This window comes from Sciurus vulgaris, assembly GCF_902686455.1.
Source record: "Sciurus vulgaris genome assembly, chromosome: 2".
Classification (NCBI taxonomy): Eukaryota; Metazoa; Chordata; class Mammalia; order Rodentia; family Sciuridae; genus Sciurus; species Sciurus vulgaris.
This window is the reverse complement of record NC_136462.1, coordinates 80,001,742-80,022,145: the sequence shown is the minus strand read 5'-3', so window position 1 is coordinate 80,022,145 and position 20,404 is coordinate 80,001,742. Positions and strand designations below refer to the sequence as shown.

Genomic DNA, 20,404 nt, shown 5'->3' with positions numbered 1-20,404 from the left:
AAAATTCAGATCATTAAATGACAACTAAAAAAACAGATTTTCAATTCATTGGCTATTTGCTGAATACCACTAGATGAATAAATGTACTTTTGGCAACTTCTTGGTTCACCAAAAAATCTTGCTTTCATCATTTTTTGAATGTGAAAACACTAAAGAGTTAAATTACTAAAAAAGCAATCCTTAAGATGTAAAACCAAAACAAAAACAGATTCACATTTTAAAAACTCAAAAACAGGAAAATGAGTTTACTATCTTTATTATGGCAAAACAGAGGTTTGCTTAATGTGAAATTGTGGGACAAAACATCCATGAGAAATAAAATACAAAACCAATTATAAGGAAGTTACTTGAGTTGTTCAGTATGAATTCATCATATATTTCCTTTTCAAGAAAATGCTGGGCTGAGATTGTGGCATAGCGGTAAAGTGCCTGCCTCACATGACTGAGGCACCTGGGTTGTATTCTCACCCCCACATATAAATAAATGAATAAAATAAATGAATAAAATAAAATAAAGTGCCATACTTCAACAACTGAAAAAATAAATAAATAAAGACTGCCTGACTAAAATGGCTTGCAGCAATGAAACACTAACACAATACACATGCCCAGTGTACAGGTTGTAGTTCTAAGTCACCTCCATGAAAAGGAGTCAGGGTTCTTTAGGGAAATGTAGCAAATTTCAAGTCAAAGCCAGAAAACATAAAACATGTTTCTTATGTGGACAGAAGCAAGAAAGCTATGCAACATTATAAGGTTTTTAATACAGAAACAAACTTCATGGGATCTAAAAACTTTGCAATGAGGTAAACCATCAATTAAAAAAATATGGATTCACAGTGATAAATTATACTCTGTAAGAGGATTAGTTATATGTATCAAAATTTGAAAAAGACCAGGAATTAAAAGCAAGATTTAGGTGGTCTTTGCAACGTATACAGTATTTCAGGAAGAAATTTATATTAGAAAAAATTACCACAAAATGCAGAAATAAAAAACCCACGTTTTGTATCCCTATTGAAATACCCAATCAATGACCATCAATGCACCATCACCATAAGATAAAATAATTGTTGGGAAGCTATATAATGGATGAACCTGTAGAGTCTAAATCCATAAGAGTCTTCACATTAATAAAAATGGGACAACCATGCTAATCTACCTGATACAACAAGATGTACATAATCACAATACTATTCATGAAATAGTCACCAAATTAATCAATCTAAATTCAATCAAATTGACCTTTACAAGGCCTACTACACTAAAGCTACTACTACCTGTATCAGACTACTGAATATCTGAAATGTACAGCCAAGACTAAATTCAGATGTGCTACTGATTATAATATTAACACTGAATTTAAGCCTTTATATTTACAGGAAGAAAAGGAAAATTTTCTATCATACCTTATGACTATACATATTATAATGACTACTTTCAATGTAATGGACTAAATAAATGGATGAGTAGAATGATATAACAAGGCAATTATGAACACAGTTCACAAGGGAAAAAGTCTAATTCTCCAAAAAATTAAATGTCATGAAATAGATCTAAAAATATATAGGGCTTGGGGATATAGCTCAGTTGGTAGAGTGCTTGTCTTGCAAGCACAAAGCCCTGGGTTCAATCCCCAGGACAAAAAAAAAAAGGATTCAGCCATGAATAAACCAAGTTATAAAAATATTGTTTGACGGCACGGTGGCACACATCTGTAATCCCAGTTACTTGTGAGGTTGAGGTAGGGGGGATTTAAAGTTCAAGGAGAAGTACAAGGAGTAGGCATGTAGTTCAATGGTAAACTGACCACAGGTTTAATTACAAGTACCACAAAAAAATAAGTCTGCAACAAGAAAAAAAAAAAAAATCAATGTGGATGAAACTTTTATGAATTGTAACCTATGATATCAGTTTGGTTTGTATTTGGTTAAAATTTTCTATCTTCTATGCATTTACTGAAATTTTTAAAACACTGAAAACGAACAAACAAATTTCAACATAAATCACTGACAGGTCTTGGGGACAAGAAGTATGTGCCAGTACACTGAGCTCATTTTTATGACTTTTTACAAAACTCATACCTGTTCATTTTTATAATAAGCCATTTTACAGGTAACAAAGTTGTATACATTTTGGGTTTTCCTATGAGTATAGGAAAAATGATGACAGTCTTTTTTTTGCTTTTCCCACATTTACAATGTATGTTGTTTATTGAGTGTAACTCAATACTCTCACCTCACTTAAGAATCAACAACAGGGCTGGGGAGATATCTCAGCTGGTAGAGTGCTTGCCTTGCAAGCACAAGGCCCTGAGTTCAATCCCCAGTACCGCAAAAAAACAAACCAACAGAAAAAAAGAATCGACAATAAGTAATATAAGGTACAATTATCTCCATTTAAGCAGATAAAAAAATTTAAGACTCAACCACAGTATGTAGTTTGCCCAACCCAAGTCAAACTCCAAAGCTATGGCAGTCTAATTAACTAGTTATTCTGCCTCACAAAATAATATCCACAAGTGTATCAGACTCAGCTTTGCAGAGAGGTAGAGAACAACAAACAAAAATAGAAAAATTCTGGCCTATATCATATCCATGCAAAAAAATTCACTCAATCCAGACCTTACCTAAAACCTGGCCAGCAATCATTCTTCCATCCTCTCCGGCTACAGCAGCCCGGGCATTTCTCTCATTAACATACTGGACGAAGGCAAAGCCCTTATGGACAGAGCAACCCACAATTTTGCCATACTTCGAGAAGATTGCCTCCACATCAGACTTCTTGACCACCAGAGTGTTGAGATTCCCAATGAATACACGGGAATTCATGGAGCGTGGATCAGTCTTGTTGGTAACGTTGCTAGCCATCGTGATTGATAAGGTTTTTCACAAAGGTGCAAGAACTGTTGGGGGAAAAAAAAAAATCAGGTGAACAGATGGCTTCATACAATATTCCTTGAAAAAAATGTTCTCTACTATTATTTTAACCACCATGAATCCCTAGAGTTATTGGTGAACTTAAAGGATTCTGACAGCATGAAGTATATTAGGATTCATAGACTAGTGCCCCTTCAAGTTATCCTTAAAGAAATTCAACAACTTCTGCTCCATTTTATTACAAGAGCTCTACATTATCATTTCTCAGGAGGAAAAAAATCCTCCTCCCAACAACATAATCCTCTTGGAATTCAATTGAACCCTTTTGTAATTTAAAAAGTCCTTAAACAAATTAGAATTCCTAAGTTCTTTACTATGAATTTCTGAATTTTTCATCTTCTCAGTTATAAGAAGTCTTAGCCATCAACATACTTTCAACTTCTTACATACTGCTTTTACTAAGTCTCATTCATTACAACCAATAGACAAAATTTCAAATTCTACCACAAACCATTCTGGAACTACAGCAATGGGGTAACTTAGGTAAAAATTAGCCTTCTTATAAAATGGCAATAAACAATTTATTCCCTCTAGAAATATCTATTGATTTATCATATGCTATGATACAGAACTATCAGTATTGTGTCTTTTTAGGCTCAATGTCCCTAAACCTAACTTCTATGATAACCTCCAACTGGGTAGAGCATTTAATAATTAAACTTGATGGTGATGATGATAAAGCTGGTCAGGGGAAGATGTCATAAGTAAGAGAGAACCAGGTGAACTAAGATAAAGAATACAACTGATCTCAAATTTAAAACTTTTCTAAATAACATGCTATAGAGGCTTAGTCCTACTATAATTACACTGAAAGGTATATATGTCAGTTACCTTTTTTAATAAAAGAACAAACTTATCTTACAGCAGTCTTTTAGCTTAAGTCTCCTGCCCCTCCTCTAATAAGCTTCAACCTTGAACAGGTTTAAAGAATAACAAAGGATTCATTTATTGCACTTTCATCCCCTTGAAACATACTGAAGAATCTCAAATCATAAAAGGCAGTAGTGTCTTCTATTTGATACCCATCCAATCCTCGAGTGAAACTTGAGAAACTAGTTCTTATGGGTGATGTACCATGGAACCAAGACCATTTCAAAGCAAAATAGTATCAGATATAGTCCCAAGAGCTTAGAATCTAGTGGTATAATTTAATATTTTACTGAAGAGTGATTAACTAGATGTTTTCAAATAAGTGTATCATCTCAGGTTAAATGTTCTACTTCGGATACATTACTATTGAAGTCTCAAAGGTCAAAGATTTCAACACCCTAGATACACAGAAAACTATTGGAAGAAACTGCTATTCCTTCAAGAAAGCACCAATAGCATAGCATAGCATAGACTAATATATTGTAATCTCCACAAAAATGCAATTAAGGTGGCAAAACCAGAAGTCCCTGGACAGCATTTACACACACACCAATCTCCAAAATGCAAGCAAGAAAGATCAAGTTAATGCTCAAACTCAGGAGTACCACTATGTCAGAGAAGCAAAAAGTAACAATTTGGAGGCTACAAGACATTGAAATAAAAGAATCCTCATATAATTAGCTAATATTTACTAGAAAGTAAGAAAACCATTTTTTTTAAAGCAGTTAAAACTGTCAAGAGATGGGCTGGAGTTGTGGCTCAGCGGTAGAGCGCTTTACTAGCATGTGTGAGGCACTGGGTTCAATTCTCCGCACCCCATGTAAGTAAATTAAAAAAAAGGATCCATCAACAACTAAAAGTTTTTCCTATGCGAATAATGGGTATGCACTAGGCACTTCGATGAAAATTGTGAAGGTCCTTGATCTTAAAGTCTCTATTAAAAAAATCTCAAAATTAACCACACATCCAATGTGCCCATACCCACTTTCAATCCACCCCTCAACGAAAGTACCCACAACCACTTAAGAATAGCGCACAACTAAAACCACAACAGCTATGGAGGCTGAGGAGGGAAGAATGGAAGTTTGGGGTCAGCCTCAGCAACTTAAGGAGACTATTTCAAAATAAAAAGTTAAAAAATGGCTGGGAATGTAACTCAGTTATAAAGCTTCCCTGGACTGAATGAATCCCCAGTACATACCAACAACAAAAACAAAAAACCTAACCACTATTCTGACTCTGACAGTAACTGCTTCCTTTAAAACCATTGTCATCTAAACTTTTTTTTGTAGACAAAATCATTTTTTCCAATAAAACAAATTTAATGTGCCCTTTAAGACTCTTTTTAGAGATGTTCCCCTTCCATCTGCTGCCTTAAAATTAATCTGTTCAAAAACCTAGATAATTTCATCAGTAGTTTTCTAAGAGCAAACAAGAATCACTTTAAAAATCAAGTCCCAGTAGTATAGCATCAAAAAAATACAACAGACCTCAAGTGCAAACCTCAACTGCAGAAAGAATGGGCCAACTTTTACTTTCTGCATATAAACATCTGTGGTAATTGGTTATATTTCCCGAAACATTTTTCCTGATTTTTAATAACCAGTATTTCCAGGAACTGCTATTTTTAAAACAATTTACGAGTAATTTTAAATGATAAAGGAATTATAATCCAATGTCCAAATCAAAAAGTAGCACATTAAAAAATAATTTGTTATATGACAGGACAAATTTTTCATAAACTACCTAAGAACTGTGTGCTTAAGAAAGAGAAATGCCATTGTCTTTTAAATAATCTTACTTGTAATTAACCTTTCCTTCACCTGTAGGGTACAGTTCAGTAGTAGAATGCTTCCCTATGATACACAAGACCCAGGATTTATGTCCAGCACTAGGAAAAACAAAAACGTGTTTTCTTTAAAAATTTTTCTATTTCCAATAAATGAATAAAAGTTTGAATTTGGGGGTGGGGGGATCACTTAAGAACATTTTCCGAGTGTGGTGGCACGTGCCAATAATCCCAGAAGTTCAGGAGGAAACCAGCGTCAGCAACTTAGTGAGGCTGTAAGTAACTCAGCGAGAATCTATTTCTAATAAAATACAAGAAGGGGCTGGGAATGTGGTTCAGTGGTTAAGTGCCCTTGGATTCAAGTCCTGGTACAAAATACACAAAAATAAAAACCACTCCTTAATTACAATATTAATTTAGTTAAAATTTTAAAAGTCTTATAACAACTCAGGTCAATTTATTTTGTAAAACCACATAAATGTTTTGACAATGTCTGTATCTCTAGATCAACATTTTCCTCTAGTTTGAGACATCCTTTTCCCCCATGAATCAAATTAAACCATCTTTTTGACCATTTACTAAAACTAATTTCTCTAATAAAGTATCTTTCTGCTTCCTGTCACATCCTTCTGCCATTATCTTGAGAACACAGCAATCAAGTTGGCCATCTATGGATTAAGACCTCTAAACCTATGAGCAAAAAAACTCCCCGCCCCTCCCCAGAAAAAGCAAAAAAAAAATTTTTTTTTTTTTCCAAAAAGTGATGTGAGCCAGGTGGGGTGGCGCATACCTGTAATCTCAGCACCTTGGGAGGCTGAGGCAAGAGGATCCAGAGTTCAAAGCCAGCCTCAGCAAAAGTGAGGCATTAAGCAGTTCAGTGAGACCCTTTTTCTAAATAAAATATAAAATAGAGCTACAGATGAGGGTCAGTGGTCAAGTGTCCCTGAGTTCAAACCCTGGTACCCCTGCCCTGCCCGACAAAAATAGAGGAATGTGAATCTCTTTTTTCCTAGATCGTGATGGAGAATAATGTCCAGTTTATGTTCTATAGTTTATGGCTGATAGTTTATACGCTCTGGTTTAATCCACTTTTTTGAAAATCACAAACATGTAGGTCATGGTGACGAAGCCTGTAATCACAGAAGTTCCGAGAGGCTGAGACAGGAGGCCAGTCTCAGCTTTCAGCGAGGCCCTAAGCACTCAGTGAGAACCTACCTCTAAATAAAATACAATCAAACCAACAAACAAAAAAAACACAATCGTATTAAATTTTCCCTAATTCCCAAACAATGTATTTTGCTGTATTTCCCCCAGGAATTAAACACAGGAGCACTTAACCACTGTTTCACATCCCTAATCTTTTTTCATTTTTTAAGACAGCCTCACTACGTTGTTTTCGACCTTGCTGAGGCTGGTCTCCAACTTTTGATCATCCTGCCTCAGATTCCCAATGTGCTGGGTTAACAGGTGTGCACGACCCCATCCTGCTTTGGGTTTTATTAAAAGTTCAGTTCAAGGAATCCTTCAGTACTCCTTACATCATTCCTGTTTGAAATCAATACTGTACAATATAAGATCTACATACTAAAAAATTCACAGAATTAAAAAAACTCAAAGCAATATACAGCTTAGGGATAACACAACCCTGGATTCTATCCCAGGTACTACAAGTAAAAGAAGAAAACAAAAAATCAATACTGCCTTTTGCACCAAAAATTTGTATCTCTCTGAGGTTTGTCTGCTTAATAATATTTTTATACTGAGGAAGTAAAAGCAACAATATAGTACACTGACCGTGTGAAGAACACTGCTCAAGAAATAGATTCTTTTCTCTCATTCACCTTAACTTCTCAGTCCAAATCTAAACACCCCCCATTCCACACATGGATGAAAAGCAAGCAAACCTATTAATATGTTCCCAAACACTCATTGTAATATTTACAGTTGCCATCATGCCTCTCTGTAAGAGGCAAATCCATCTCGGACTGCCACCTAAAAACTTTTTTACCAATGTTCCTAACAAATGTACTTCTCTAAAGTTCACACTAAATCTTAAGTAAATTCTGCAGGGAAAAGTTATAGCAGTTTGCAATACTAGGATTATGAAAAAAGGTTCAACTGGACCAGAAACAAATGTTCTTAAAGGCCTATATTTTGGGGCTGAGGCTGTAACTCAGTGGCAGAGCATTTGTCTAGCATGTGTGCGGCACTGTGTTCGATCCTCAGCACTACATAAAATAAACAAATGAAATAAAGATGCTGTGTCAAATCACCTTAAAAAATGTACATATAAAAAAGTAAATAAAATGAAGGCATGCTGTCCATCTACAACTAAAAAAAAATTTTTTTTTTCATAAAGTCCTACATTTGCAAAACTCTGGGCAAAAAAAATCAATATAAAATTGGACAAGTCTTCAACCCCTTTCCCTTTTGAGGGCAATAGAATTAGACCTTTAATGCAAAAGAGCTGGAAGGATAAATTAGATACTTAACAGGTTATCACACCACAGGATGGTTTCACTGTAAGTATATATATACTGCAAAGAGTCAGAAAATAACCCAAACAAGTTAGTTTTCTACTTGGTATTTCAGTCACTGTAATGAGACAAGGAAATAATATAGTTGTGTGTTATGTAGTAATATTGAGCTGTATTTGGAATTTGCCTGGATTTGCAGAAGTAAAATAAAGGCACCTGATGACAAACTTGGTGTGTGGCAGGATGACACTCCTCAACAATGCCAATATGAACCTTCATGATTTGAGTGGTGGCTCCAAGTATAGTCGTGTTCTGGTCTTTATTAACGAAGACCAGAGCATGACTGGAGCATGACTGGGCTGAAAATCACTACTTAAACCCTTGGACTTTTGGAGCAAAATGTCAGCAGCAGCATGACCAGAGGACTCCATATCACTGATTGCTGATCGACCATTGTCACCAAGGTCAAAGACTACTGACCACCTCTCCCATGGTGACAACTGCCACCCAGCCTCCAGCTTACTGGACACCCGAAGACATCCAAAGGCATCCCAGGAGCTGAGAGAGGAAGAAGAATCCCCTGGGTCTTGCTGACTGACTTCTTGGCTAAGAGAAGTTGCACTAAATAAGTCTACGGGGATTGGACTCTAGGTGAACAAGGGAGTGACAATGTATTTGTGACTTGCCATTGTCAGGAATGTTTAGTGTGCACTGCATGAATAAAATCCACTTGTTTGAACCAAACTTGATTCCTCTCTTACTCACAATCACCTATCACAAAGCCAATCACATATACTTGTCTATGGGGGTGGAGACTAAAGATGGAATCACCAGGCCTTTTCCAATGTTAAACCAAATTTAAAATCTAAGGAAGCAACTTACTTCAGACTAAGAAATTCATAACATTCCTGTAGAATCATATATTCCTACCTCTGATAACCTGCAACTTAAATGCTGTAATTTCACACACCCAGTATGCTATATATAAACTATTTCCCTTTTTTCCTTGGACAATTTTTAAAATAATAGCACTAGAGGGCAGCAATGAGTCAGCAATTTTTTAAAAGGATACTAAAGGGTAACTTTAATATAGTTTTTCAGTTTTTTGGTCTTTCACTAATAATACTATTAACAAATTTCTCTGCCCACTTACACAGCATTATCATCTTGGTAAAGTTATCTTACATACTTCAGAGCTCCTATTATGCCCTTGTTCCTTTTGGGACTCCTTCCCTCTCTGGACATGTTCTTTATACTGGGCCTCCAATGGATCATTTATCAACAAATCTCCCTTCTGGTCTCTTCAGAGCCAATTTATGACCCATAACCTTCCAGGAAAAAAAAAAAGTTTTAATTTGTTCTATTCCCAGGGCTCATTTATCAAAAACAGATACGAATTAACAGTAAAAAATGGAATTCTAGCATAGAAAAGCAGTACATTTTCAGGCCATGAAAAAACAAAGTTGACTTTTCTTTCTTTCTTTTTTTTTTTTTTTGCGGTGCTAGGGATTGAACCCAGGGCCTCATGCTTACGAGGCAAGCACGCTACCAACTGAGCTATATCCCCACCCCAAAGTTGACTATTTGTATTTTTTTTCCTTTCCCTATTTAAATGGTACTGTAAAACAGTTATCACATACTATACAAAGGCACCAAAAACATACGTTGGAGAGAAAAGATAGCCTATTCAACAAATGGCACTGGGAAAACTGGAAATCCATATGTAGAAAATGAAATTACCCTCTCTCTCACCCTGCACAAAAATCAATTCAAAGTGGATCAAAGACTTAGGCACTAGACCAGAGACCCTGGGCCTAATAGAAGAAAACGTAGGCCCAAATTTTCATCATGTCAGCTCAGGACCTGACTTCCTTAACAAGATGCCTGAAGCACAAACAGTAAAATTAAGAATGGAATAGATTCCAATTAAAAAGTTTCTTCTCAGCAAATGAAGCAATCAATAACGTAAAGAGAGAGTCTACAGAATGGGAGAAAAGTCTTTACCACAAGCACCTCAGACAGAGCATTAATCTCCAGGATATATAAAGAACTCAAAAAACTCAACACCAAAAATCAAATAACCCAACCAACAAACGAACTCGGGAACTGAGCAAACACTTCACCAAAGAAATACAACTGACCAACATATGAAAAATTATTTTATCAACTCTAAGTGATTAGAGAAATGCAAATCAAAACAACTCAAGATTTTATCTCATTCCATTCAGAATGGCAACTATCAAGAATATAGGAAATAATAAATGGTACTGTGCTTACTTTACCATATACTCAAGACCAGTCTAATTTTTTTTTTCAAATGTTTTTAGTTGTAAAAGGACACATTTTTATGTGATGCTAAGATTGAACCCAGTGCCTCGCATGCGCTCTACCACTGAACTACAACCCCAGCCCATAATTGTTTTATTCTGATACGGTGTCTAAGTTACTGAGGCTGTCCTCAAACTTCCCATCCGCCTGCCTCAGCATCCTTAGACACTGGATTATAGACGTGCACCACAACGTCCTACCAAAGCTGACTTTTTAAATAAACTATGATAACAGCAATCTTACCTCTAAGAGTATTTAAGATGTTGTGAAATAATGGGTGGAAATGTATAAGCCAATTGCTAGGCTTATATTGGCCATCTTTAAAATGTTCCCAACAAAAAAATATTATTTTGAGAGTTTCCCTAAGTTGCTTAGGATCTTGCTAAGTTGTTGAGAATGGCTGAGTTTGTGATCCTTCTGCCTCAACAAAAAATATTTTAAAAACAGCAATCTACACAGTTGCTATCAAAAGGAGGCTAAAAAGTATGACATTCAAAGTAGCTATTTAGGGCTGGGTATGTGGTTCAGTGGCAGAGTACTAGCTGAACATGCTTGAGACCCTAGCACTGCTGCCCCAACCACTCCGCCCATAGGGGGGAAAAAATGGCTTTGTACAGAGAAGCTTAGAGATCTGAGTTGCAGGATAACAGCAACCTCAAGGCAAGCCCGGGAAACTTCAACTCTTACTAAATAATCTAAAAGAACAGCTGGGAATGAAGCTGCACAGTAAGGTGCCCCATGGGTTCTACCCGCAAAATTACTAAAAGCGGGGGAAGAGAGAAGACATTTTACATCTGGTACAATAGCAAATAAAAAAAGGATTCATACCATGTCACATGCTTTAGTAAGATCCAAGAGAAAACCAAAATCATACCTTTTCTTCCTGTCAAATGTGCTAATGGCTGGGTATTGAGGTGATCACCTGTAATTCCAGCAACTCAGAAGGCTGAGGCAGAAGGATCACAAACTCAAAGCCAGCATCAACAACTTAGCAAGATCCTAAGCAACTTAGGGAAACTGTCTCAAAATAACATAAAGAAGGGCTGGGGATGTGGCCCAGTGTTAAAGAACCCCTGGGTTCAATCTCTGGTACCAAAAAAAAAAAAAGTTTAAGAACATTTAATTGTTTAAAGATCATTTAATTGTTTAATGGGGGCGGGAGCAGACGATTCCACCTCTAAGTAAGCTAGTGTATGTTCCGTATTCCTATAGTATCATTCAAAATGTCTTTCTTGCGGGGAAGGAGGGGTAGTAGGGATTGAGCCCAGGGCCTTACACAGACTAAACTACAATACCAACCCTGAAAATTTTTATCAACAACAGGATGGTAGATCTACATATCCGTATTAATTAAGTGAAAAAGAATGTCAGATTTCCAGTTATACCCTGTTTGGAATTGAAGATTGATTATAAATTTTGTTGTGAATCCTATGACAAAAAGCATTCAATAGGCAGTGGACAAACGTTTTAGAGTACTGAATAAATAACAGAGGATCTAAAAACTGTAATACATTAGTAAATGACATATATATATATATATGAATGTTAACTCTATGAAAAAGAAAAGACAAAAATCATTCAAATGTTGATGGATTGCCTTTCTGGGCAAGGGGGTCAAATAAAAAGGACAGAAACCAGGGTGAAGCATATGCTAGTCAAAGTGTTCAGGAGCTACAATCCTTTTCTGAGACAGTGTCTTGCTAAGTTGCTGAGACAGGCCTCAAACTTTGGTATCCTCCTGATTCCACCTTGCAATTAGCTGAGATTACAGATGTGTACCAACGCTCCCATCTAACAATGACCAAGAGCTGGCACCAGAGTATTTCCTTTACCTCCATCAGTTTCCTTCAAGTTTTCTTTATTAAACATTTTTACAATAAAAAGAGTTCCATATGTAACATAATACAACAAATAAAAATGGAAGAGTCAAATATTTCCATTGTCAATGTTGGGAGAAATAAACAAAACCGCTAAACCACACAGGGTTTTATGCACCAAAACAAGAGAGAGGATGCTCCTGTTCCCTCTTACAGAGCCTCTGAACTGCCACAAAAACCTGCAATTCACAACCTGAAGATATATTCAAATCTAAAACTTACTTCAGCTCTTAGTTTCCCTTGGTTTAAACATTTGTCTACTTATTATTAAACTGTTCTTTGACAAAACATTGTATTGAAACCGCTCTTCATTCTGGTCATTTTCTGTGAAAGTAAGAAATTTAGACTTTATGTTTAATATCCCTTTGAACACACCAGTCCAAATCTGGCTTGCTCTTACACTGATTAAGAGTGGTACATAACCTGGATGTTATTCAGAGAATTACTTCCGCACTGTCAACACATGCAGGATTCACGATTAGGTAAAACGCCAAACCTCATCTATGTATTAATATAATCTTAACCATCTTGAATTTTTACCATTTTTTTGTTCACATCATGCAGCGCTGTCCATTTCATAATTCATTCTTTATCTACTTCACAGTTCCTAAAGAACAGTTTTAAGACTGTATATTTCACACTTTGATTTCTTTCCAAATATTAATCTCAATAATATATCCTTAATTTGTTTTATACATCCTCAGAAGTCTCATCTGTCATTTTATACACAATTTTCCTGTAACATGAAAGCTTTACTTTATGATATATTTACATTTGTTTTTAAATTTTGTACTAAGTTGGCAATAGGCCTTTATTTTACTTATTTATATGCAGAGCTGAGAATCAAACCCAATGTGCCTCACACATGCTAGGCAGGTGCGCTGCCATGAGTCACAACAACAGCCTACATATTTACATTTTTAAAGAGATAACTAGCCAGGGAAATTTTAATAAAGAGGTTACTCAGAATACTTTTCCATACTCTTGAGATCCTCCACTGACTTTGTATTAAGCAGCATAAACAACTGAAAAAAATATGTATATAACATCTACTTTAAAAAAAAAATCATTAAATGAATTGAAAGTGTAGATTGAGAATTCCTACAGCTGGGGTTGTGGCTCAGTGGTACAGTACTCGCCTAGAATGTGAGAGACACTGGGTATCGTTTCTCAGCACCACATATAAATAAAAATAAAGGCCCATCAACAACTAAGAAAAGGATATTAAAAAGAAAAAAAAGGAAAAAAAAAAAAAAAGAAAGAAAGAAAAATAATAACTATTCGCACAAATTCAAGCCTGGTCTGTCATGACTCCCCCCATCCCACATCCCCCACCAGGTATCAGGATATAAAAGCTATAGGACCTTAAGCACTGAACCACATCCCAAAGCCCTTTTTTAAAATTTTGACACAGGGTTTAAGTGGCTCAGGACCACTTTAAAAGACTGCTGAGGCTGTCTTTTAAACCTGTAATCCTCCGGCCTTAACCTACAATTGCTGGGATTACCCTGTGCCATCCACCACAACCAGCATGACCAATTATTATTTAAAATGCAGTAAATAAAACATTAAACATAGTGCCCTGCACACAGCAAGCATGACTAGTGCAACAGCTGCTAATACTACATCATTTGATTTTACTAGTTTACCTAACAGTAAAAAACTGAGTTAAGAACACAAACGTGATTAATGTAAATACTAATGGTCTGTGTATTAAAAAAAAAAAAAAAAAAAAAAATTATCACTATAAAGGAAATCAAACCAAGCAACATGCTTACAAACACACCCAAAACAATTATATTTACTGCAAGCAAGGGCCACAGAAGTGGATGTTCACATAAACCAACAGTATGAACTATATTTGTTGTATTGCCAGAGGACAAATGTAAAGCCTACTTTACCAAAACCCTTACAACTGTGTATGTTTGCTCATTAATTTCACTTTTGAGAATTCTTCTGCAGCAGAAAGTATGGATATAACAGTGAAAAAATTAGGGAACTAGGCGGATCTTGAGTTTAAGGCCAGCCTCAGAATTTAGCAAGGCCTTAAGCAACTCAGTGAGACCCTGTCTCTATTTAACATGAAAAAGGGCTGGGGACATGGCTCAGTGATTAAGTTCCCCCGAGTTCAGAACAAAAAAAAAAAAAAAAAAGAAAAGTACCCAAAAATGAATGAGTTTAACTGATTTTCAGTGTATCAATCTAATGGAATACAATTATTTAAAATAGTCACCATATTGGCAGAGATGTTCAAGATATCAAAGAGCATACTAAATATAAAAATTATCTATAGAAATTATCTAGATTATACACTATGGGACCTGAAAGAATGAGATGACATTTGAGCTTTTATGTATTTTTTCCTCAATTTTTCTTTAACACATGGCTTTTATAAATTTTCCATTCTGCAAAGAGCATATTATCTGGAACTTAATGATTATGAGGTATATCTAGCCTACATCAAAGGAAAGATAGCTTTTCTATAAATCCCAAAGCATAAGTTGGGAAAGTTGAATGTCCACCTTCCTCAAAAACAATTTACATATGAAATCAAGGAAAGGGGTAGCTCTAGAGCATCAGAAACTTCACCGGATTTTTTAAATATTTCTCTCTACATTCTCAACCTTCACAATTAAATGGTATGCATATCTGAGTGTTATATCAAGCCTAAAAATATACACCAAAAAAAAATATATATATGTATGTATATACACCAGATTTCATCATATTCTTAACTAGGCCAGATTTCTGGTTACATATTAAATCCACTTTTTTTTTTTTTTGGGTGCTGGGGATCAAACCCAAGCACTCTACCGACTGAGCTATCTCCCCAGCCCCTTAAATCCACTCTTAAGCAAATATTTATGCTGGGATTTTTTTGAACTTGTCGTCCTCCTGCCTCAGCCTCCCGAGCTATTAAGAATTACAGGCTGCACCACCATGCCCAGCTGTTTTGTTTTGTTTGTAGTTGCAGATAGACAGAATGCCTCTATTTTTACGTGGTGCTAGGGATGGAACCTCAATGCCTCTCACGTGCCAGGCAAGCACTATGCCACTGAGCACCAGCCTTTTTTTTTTTTTTTTTTTTTTTAGCACTAGACTTGGAGCTTTATTTTTTTTTTTTATTGTAAACAAATGGGATACATGTTGTTTCTCTGTACATGGCGCAAAGGCATACCATTTGTATGCTGTTTTGTTTTTGAGACAGGGTCTCCCTAAGTTGCCCACGATGGCCTCAAACTTGTTATCTTCCTACCTCAGTCTCCCAAATCATCAGAATTTACAGACCTGTGCTACCACACCTGGCTATATCATTTCTAAGATAATTGGAAACTTATGTGAAAAACCGTTAAAACATTGTGTACTGTCAAAACCCCTATTCAGGAAAATAGCTTTACACATGAGATCATTATCTACAATCTTAGGATCATAATCCAGAAATAAAGGAAAATAAACCAAAAGTGTTGATTTTGGTAGAAGGTACATAGGAATTTGGTATGCTATTTTTATGAGTATTTCTAAAAAAAAAAAAAAAAAAAAAAAACAGGAAAAAAATGGTTATAGTGACACAACTTTTATGTAAAATTACATTTTTTAATGTGAATCTTTGCACCTACCCCCAATCACAATTAATTATAGACTGTGGTACCACATGCCAAGAAACAGTTATCTGTCTAAAAGCACAGATATTTCAAGGAGGGCACGGTAGTGCACGCCTATAATCCCAGTGGCTCAGGAGATTTGAGGCAGGAGGATCACAAATTCAAGTTGCCCCAGTAACTTAACAAGACCCTGTGTCAAAATAAAAAAGGCTAAGGAAATAGCTAGGTACCTAAATGTCCCTGAGTTCAATCCCAGGTACCAAAAAACAACTAACCAACCACTGAGATAATTAACATATGCACATTTCAGAAAGTCACATATTGCTAATTACTAGCATTCAGCATTATCTCCTCCTATCCACTATGAGAGGCTTGAAATTGTTTTTGAATTCTATTTGTAATTTGAAGTCATTGTTTAAAATTTTGTAAGTCATTTTTATAGTCATTATTTCAAAATTACATAAAATATGTACACAATAATCCTTAAAATTTTCCCATAAACATGAAAAACATTTGCTTGGGGGGGGGGAACAACCAAAATTTCTAATATCCAATTAAGCAATAAAAGTCTGAAAATTTAAACTAGTGTTTTTCTTTTATATATATATATTACTACTTCTAAAGAGGATGAGATTCTGTGTTCCAAAGAAGATTCCATATGATGATGATGATGTTAATATGGAGTTTATAGTTTGAATAGCAAGGGAGGAAAACACGAAGATAGCACTGCCCAATTACCTTGAAAAAGCTTCAATTTTTGAGTCACCTCAAGATGAACATGAATTATAGGAAAGTATGCTTTTTATCTGTATTTTTGTGGTAATGGGCCACTCTACAAGTGAGTTACACACCTGGAGCTTTTTTTGGGGAGAGGCTCTCACTATAAGTTGGCAGGAGTAGTCTTGCATTTGGAATCCTCCTGCTTCAGCCACACGAGTAGCTGATATTACTAGGAAGCATCACTGAACCAGGTTCAAAGAATATTTTTCAAACTCTACCAGGGTTGGCAATCTTTCATCAAAACTATTAGAGAAACATTTGGAAAAACGTTAATTTATAGATTTTAGAAAATAATTTTTAAAAATTTCTTAGAATCCCCCATCAAGACATGGGAAACATCCAACTATGGAAATCACATAGACCTTTTCTCTTTTTTGGGGGGGTGGGGTGGAGTGGGTAAAGGGGTCTTGCTAGGGACAGAGCCCAGGGATATTCCATGCCTAGCAAATCACATATATTAATGTTTCCGCATTAATACATGAAATCACCAAATATAATAAACTCTAAATACATCAAGGTGAGGTTTTGTTGTAAAGTGAGATCCTATTAGCATGGCACAGTGGAGTACAACAAATCCCAGTCATTCAGGAGATGGAGGAAGGAGGATCACAAGTTCAAGGCCAGCCCAAGCACCTTATAGAGACCCTTTCTCAAAAAAACAAAAGGGCAGGGAAGTAGCTCAGTGGTGGAGACCCTGAATTGAATGCTCACTACTACTACTACCAAAAAAATAAATAAAAATAATCCATCAGGCCAATGAAATCTGCTGTCATTAAAATTTTACTGTAAAATAAATGTGTTATGCCAAGGAAAATTTAATCACAAGTTTTGCTTTTTTGGTGGTACTAAGGATTTATCCCAAGGATGATTTCCCCATGAAATACACTCTAAGCTCTTTCACTTTGATACAGTGCCTCACTATATTTCAGGACAGCCCTGAACCTGCAATCCAGCTACCTCGGCCTAGGAGTTCCTGGGATTTCAGGCCTGTGCAAATGCACCCAGCAGAAATGTTTACATTTCAGAATTGTGAATAAAAATATTTTAAACCAGAACAAAATAATTTAGAAGTCCTGAATAATTTTTAACACAAAAACTTTTAATGTACAACACTCTGCATCATTCAGACCTAAGTAGCTACATGATTATATGTAAATTTGAAATTTTATGAGTAGTATCTCCCAACTTAGTAAAATCTCATTTTTGTTTATCCTCAATCTACCCAAAAGGATATCTAGGGGAGAAAAAGAGAACTTTTTTTGGTTTGTTTTCTACAAACTTCTCTATTAACATACCTTTACTTCTATAAAGTACAATCAGTCAAAAAAAAAAAAAAAATCCAGAATTATGGAATTCCTTACTTAGTACTCAAAAGTAGGATTTTAGGGCTATAACTTGTATTCAACAGTGTCAGTGACTGCAATCATTTAAGTCAGGCATGATGGTGCATATCTATAACCCCAGTGGCTACGGAGGATGAGACATTAAGATTCCAAGTTCAAGGTCACCCTCAGCAACTCAGTTATTAGACCCTGTCTAAAAATAAATTACAATGGGATTGGGCTGCGTTTGTGGCTCAGCGGTAGAGTGCTGGCCTAGCATGCATGAGGCCCCTGGGTTTGATCCTCAGCACCACATAAAATAAAGTTATTATGTCCACCTACAACTAAAACAAAAAATTAAAAAAAAATTAAAAAAAAATACAAAGGGATAGAGATGTAGCCCAGTAGTCAACTGCTCCTGGATTTAATTCCCAAAAAAATTAAATTAAAAAATTAAATTAAATTAAAAAATTAAATTAAAAGCGGGTGAATGCAGGTATAGAAGAAACAGGATTCACGAGAATTTGTTAAAGCTGGACAAGTAAGTAGAGATTCGCATACTATTTTATGTAAGCCTGAAAATTTTCCACAACTAAAAGATTAATACAAGGAGGGGCGTGGTAACACAGGCCTGTAATCCCAGCTACTCAAGAGGTGCAGGCAGAAGAACATTCAACTTCCGGACCAGCCTGCACATCTCAGCAACTGTCTCAAAATAAAAAAAGGGTGGGGATGTAACTCCAAGTTAGTCAGCTCATCTACAAGCTGGCAAGGCCCTAGGTTCAACCCCTAGTACCAGCCCCACACATACACACAATTTAACACCAAAGCTAAACAGCATGAAGCTCAGCAATAGGGTATTTGCTTAACACGCATGAGATGAGGTCCTAGGATGGATTCTAAACACCACAAAAAGGTAACATCACACATACTCATACCGATCTCAAACATTTTCATGTGTATCCCAAAACACACCCAGAATAATCAACTTAATAGCTATATTTCATTTAGAAAATCCAGGAACACCTATATTCCTGAAAACATCTTATTATTCAATGATCAAACCCTTCAGAATTGACAAAAGTAGAAGTATTAGCGGCCACTATCAATAAACTAGGCAAATTCTTATCAATTTGTGAAGAACTGGAGTTTTAAAGATGTATATGACCTTTGATTATATTCAGGGGGCTTAAATCTAAAATAATCAAAGGGCTGAAGATGTGGCTCAGTGGTTCAGCAACCCTGGGTTCAATCCCTGGTACCATAAAAACAAAATAAAATGAAGATATTTACAAAGTTAATCTTAAATTCTTCTAAACTTTATGAAAGAAAAATGCCCCCCCCCCCCACAACAGTAAACTACAATATTGATAACTTTGAATTTACTAACAAAATGTTCAGGGTAAATAGCAAAATATATTATTACTTAAATGTATGTGCCACATGAGATTTTGAAATGTCTGTACAAAAAAGTCTAGAACAGAAGAGCACACAAAACACTTTCATCTGGGTGACTGAAAGTATGTCAATTTTTGACTTATTTACATTTTCCAAGTGTTCATGAGTAATTTCATTTGGGCTAAAGATATAACAGTGGGATAACTTTCATTAAAAATCCACACCAATAAAGTCATTTGATCAGTCATTCCTTCGAGTATCAGTAAAACTAAAGTTTAAACACTACACAAATGACAATTCTGGCACAAAAAGAAAACTGAGCTGGGAACAGTGGCACACACTAGTAATTCCATCAGTTGGGGAGGCTGAGGGAAGAGAATCGCAGGTTTGAAACCTCCCTCAGCAATATCCTCGTCTTTCAAAAGAAAAAAAAAAAAAGAGAGAGAGAAAAGAGAAAACTTTGTGATGGCAGTGCACACCCATTAATCCCGGATATTAGAGAGGTTGAGGAAGGAAAATCCCGAATTGGGAGGCCAGCCTAGAAAATAGAGACCCTGTCTCAAAATAAATGACCACAGATGTAGCTCAGGGATAGTGGAGTATCAAAGGTACCTTGACTCAAAACAAAGGGTTAGAGACCTAGTCCCATGATGGCCTGGGTTCAATACTCACCACCTGAAGACAAAAAAACTTCCAAATACAAAAAAAAAAAGGGAAATTTTTTTCTTTGGAAAGCACTTTCCTACTTTAGTATTAGCCAATTTTAAAAGTTTACAAAAAGCAGTTAAGTAAAGATGACTATACTTAAACAATTAATAGTAGGATAATGCATTCTGATTTCATCATCTTCAGAATACTTCATTTTATTAAGAATGTTAGGGGAAAAATTGTTTAAAATGTACTCAGTTTATTTCTAGATATTATTCAAGAGAGTCTAGAAAAGCCTCTCTGGTTTGAAGGGTCACATTAATTTTCAGATCCACTCAGAAGCAACGACAAATGTAAAGAAGAAACAGGGAAAT

At 35.7% G+C, this 20,404-nt stretch overlaps 1 protein-coding gene across 13 annotated transcripts in view; it reads right to left on the bottom strand.

Moving 5' to 3' along the window:
* Positions 1-20,404, bottom strand: part of HNRNPC (heterogeneous nuclear ribonucleoprotein C) — a 56,726-nt gene that overhangs the window by 21,958 nt on the left and 14,364 nt on the right. For all 13 annotated transcript variants that reach the window (XM_079128711.1, XM_079128710.1, XM_079128705.1 and 10 more), the window contains one exon: positions 2,630-2,905. In XM_079128711.1, coding sequence (XP_078984837.1) covers positions 2,630-2,870 — 241 coding nt within the window. In that variant the 5' untranslated portion in view covers positions 2,871-2,905. The remainder of the gene's footprint in view (positions 1-2,629; positions 2,906-20,404) is intronic.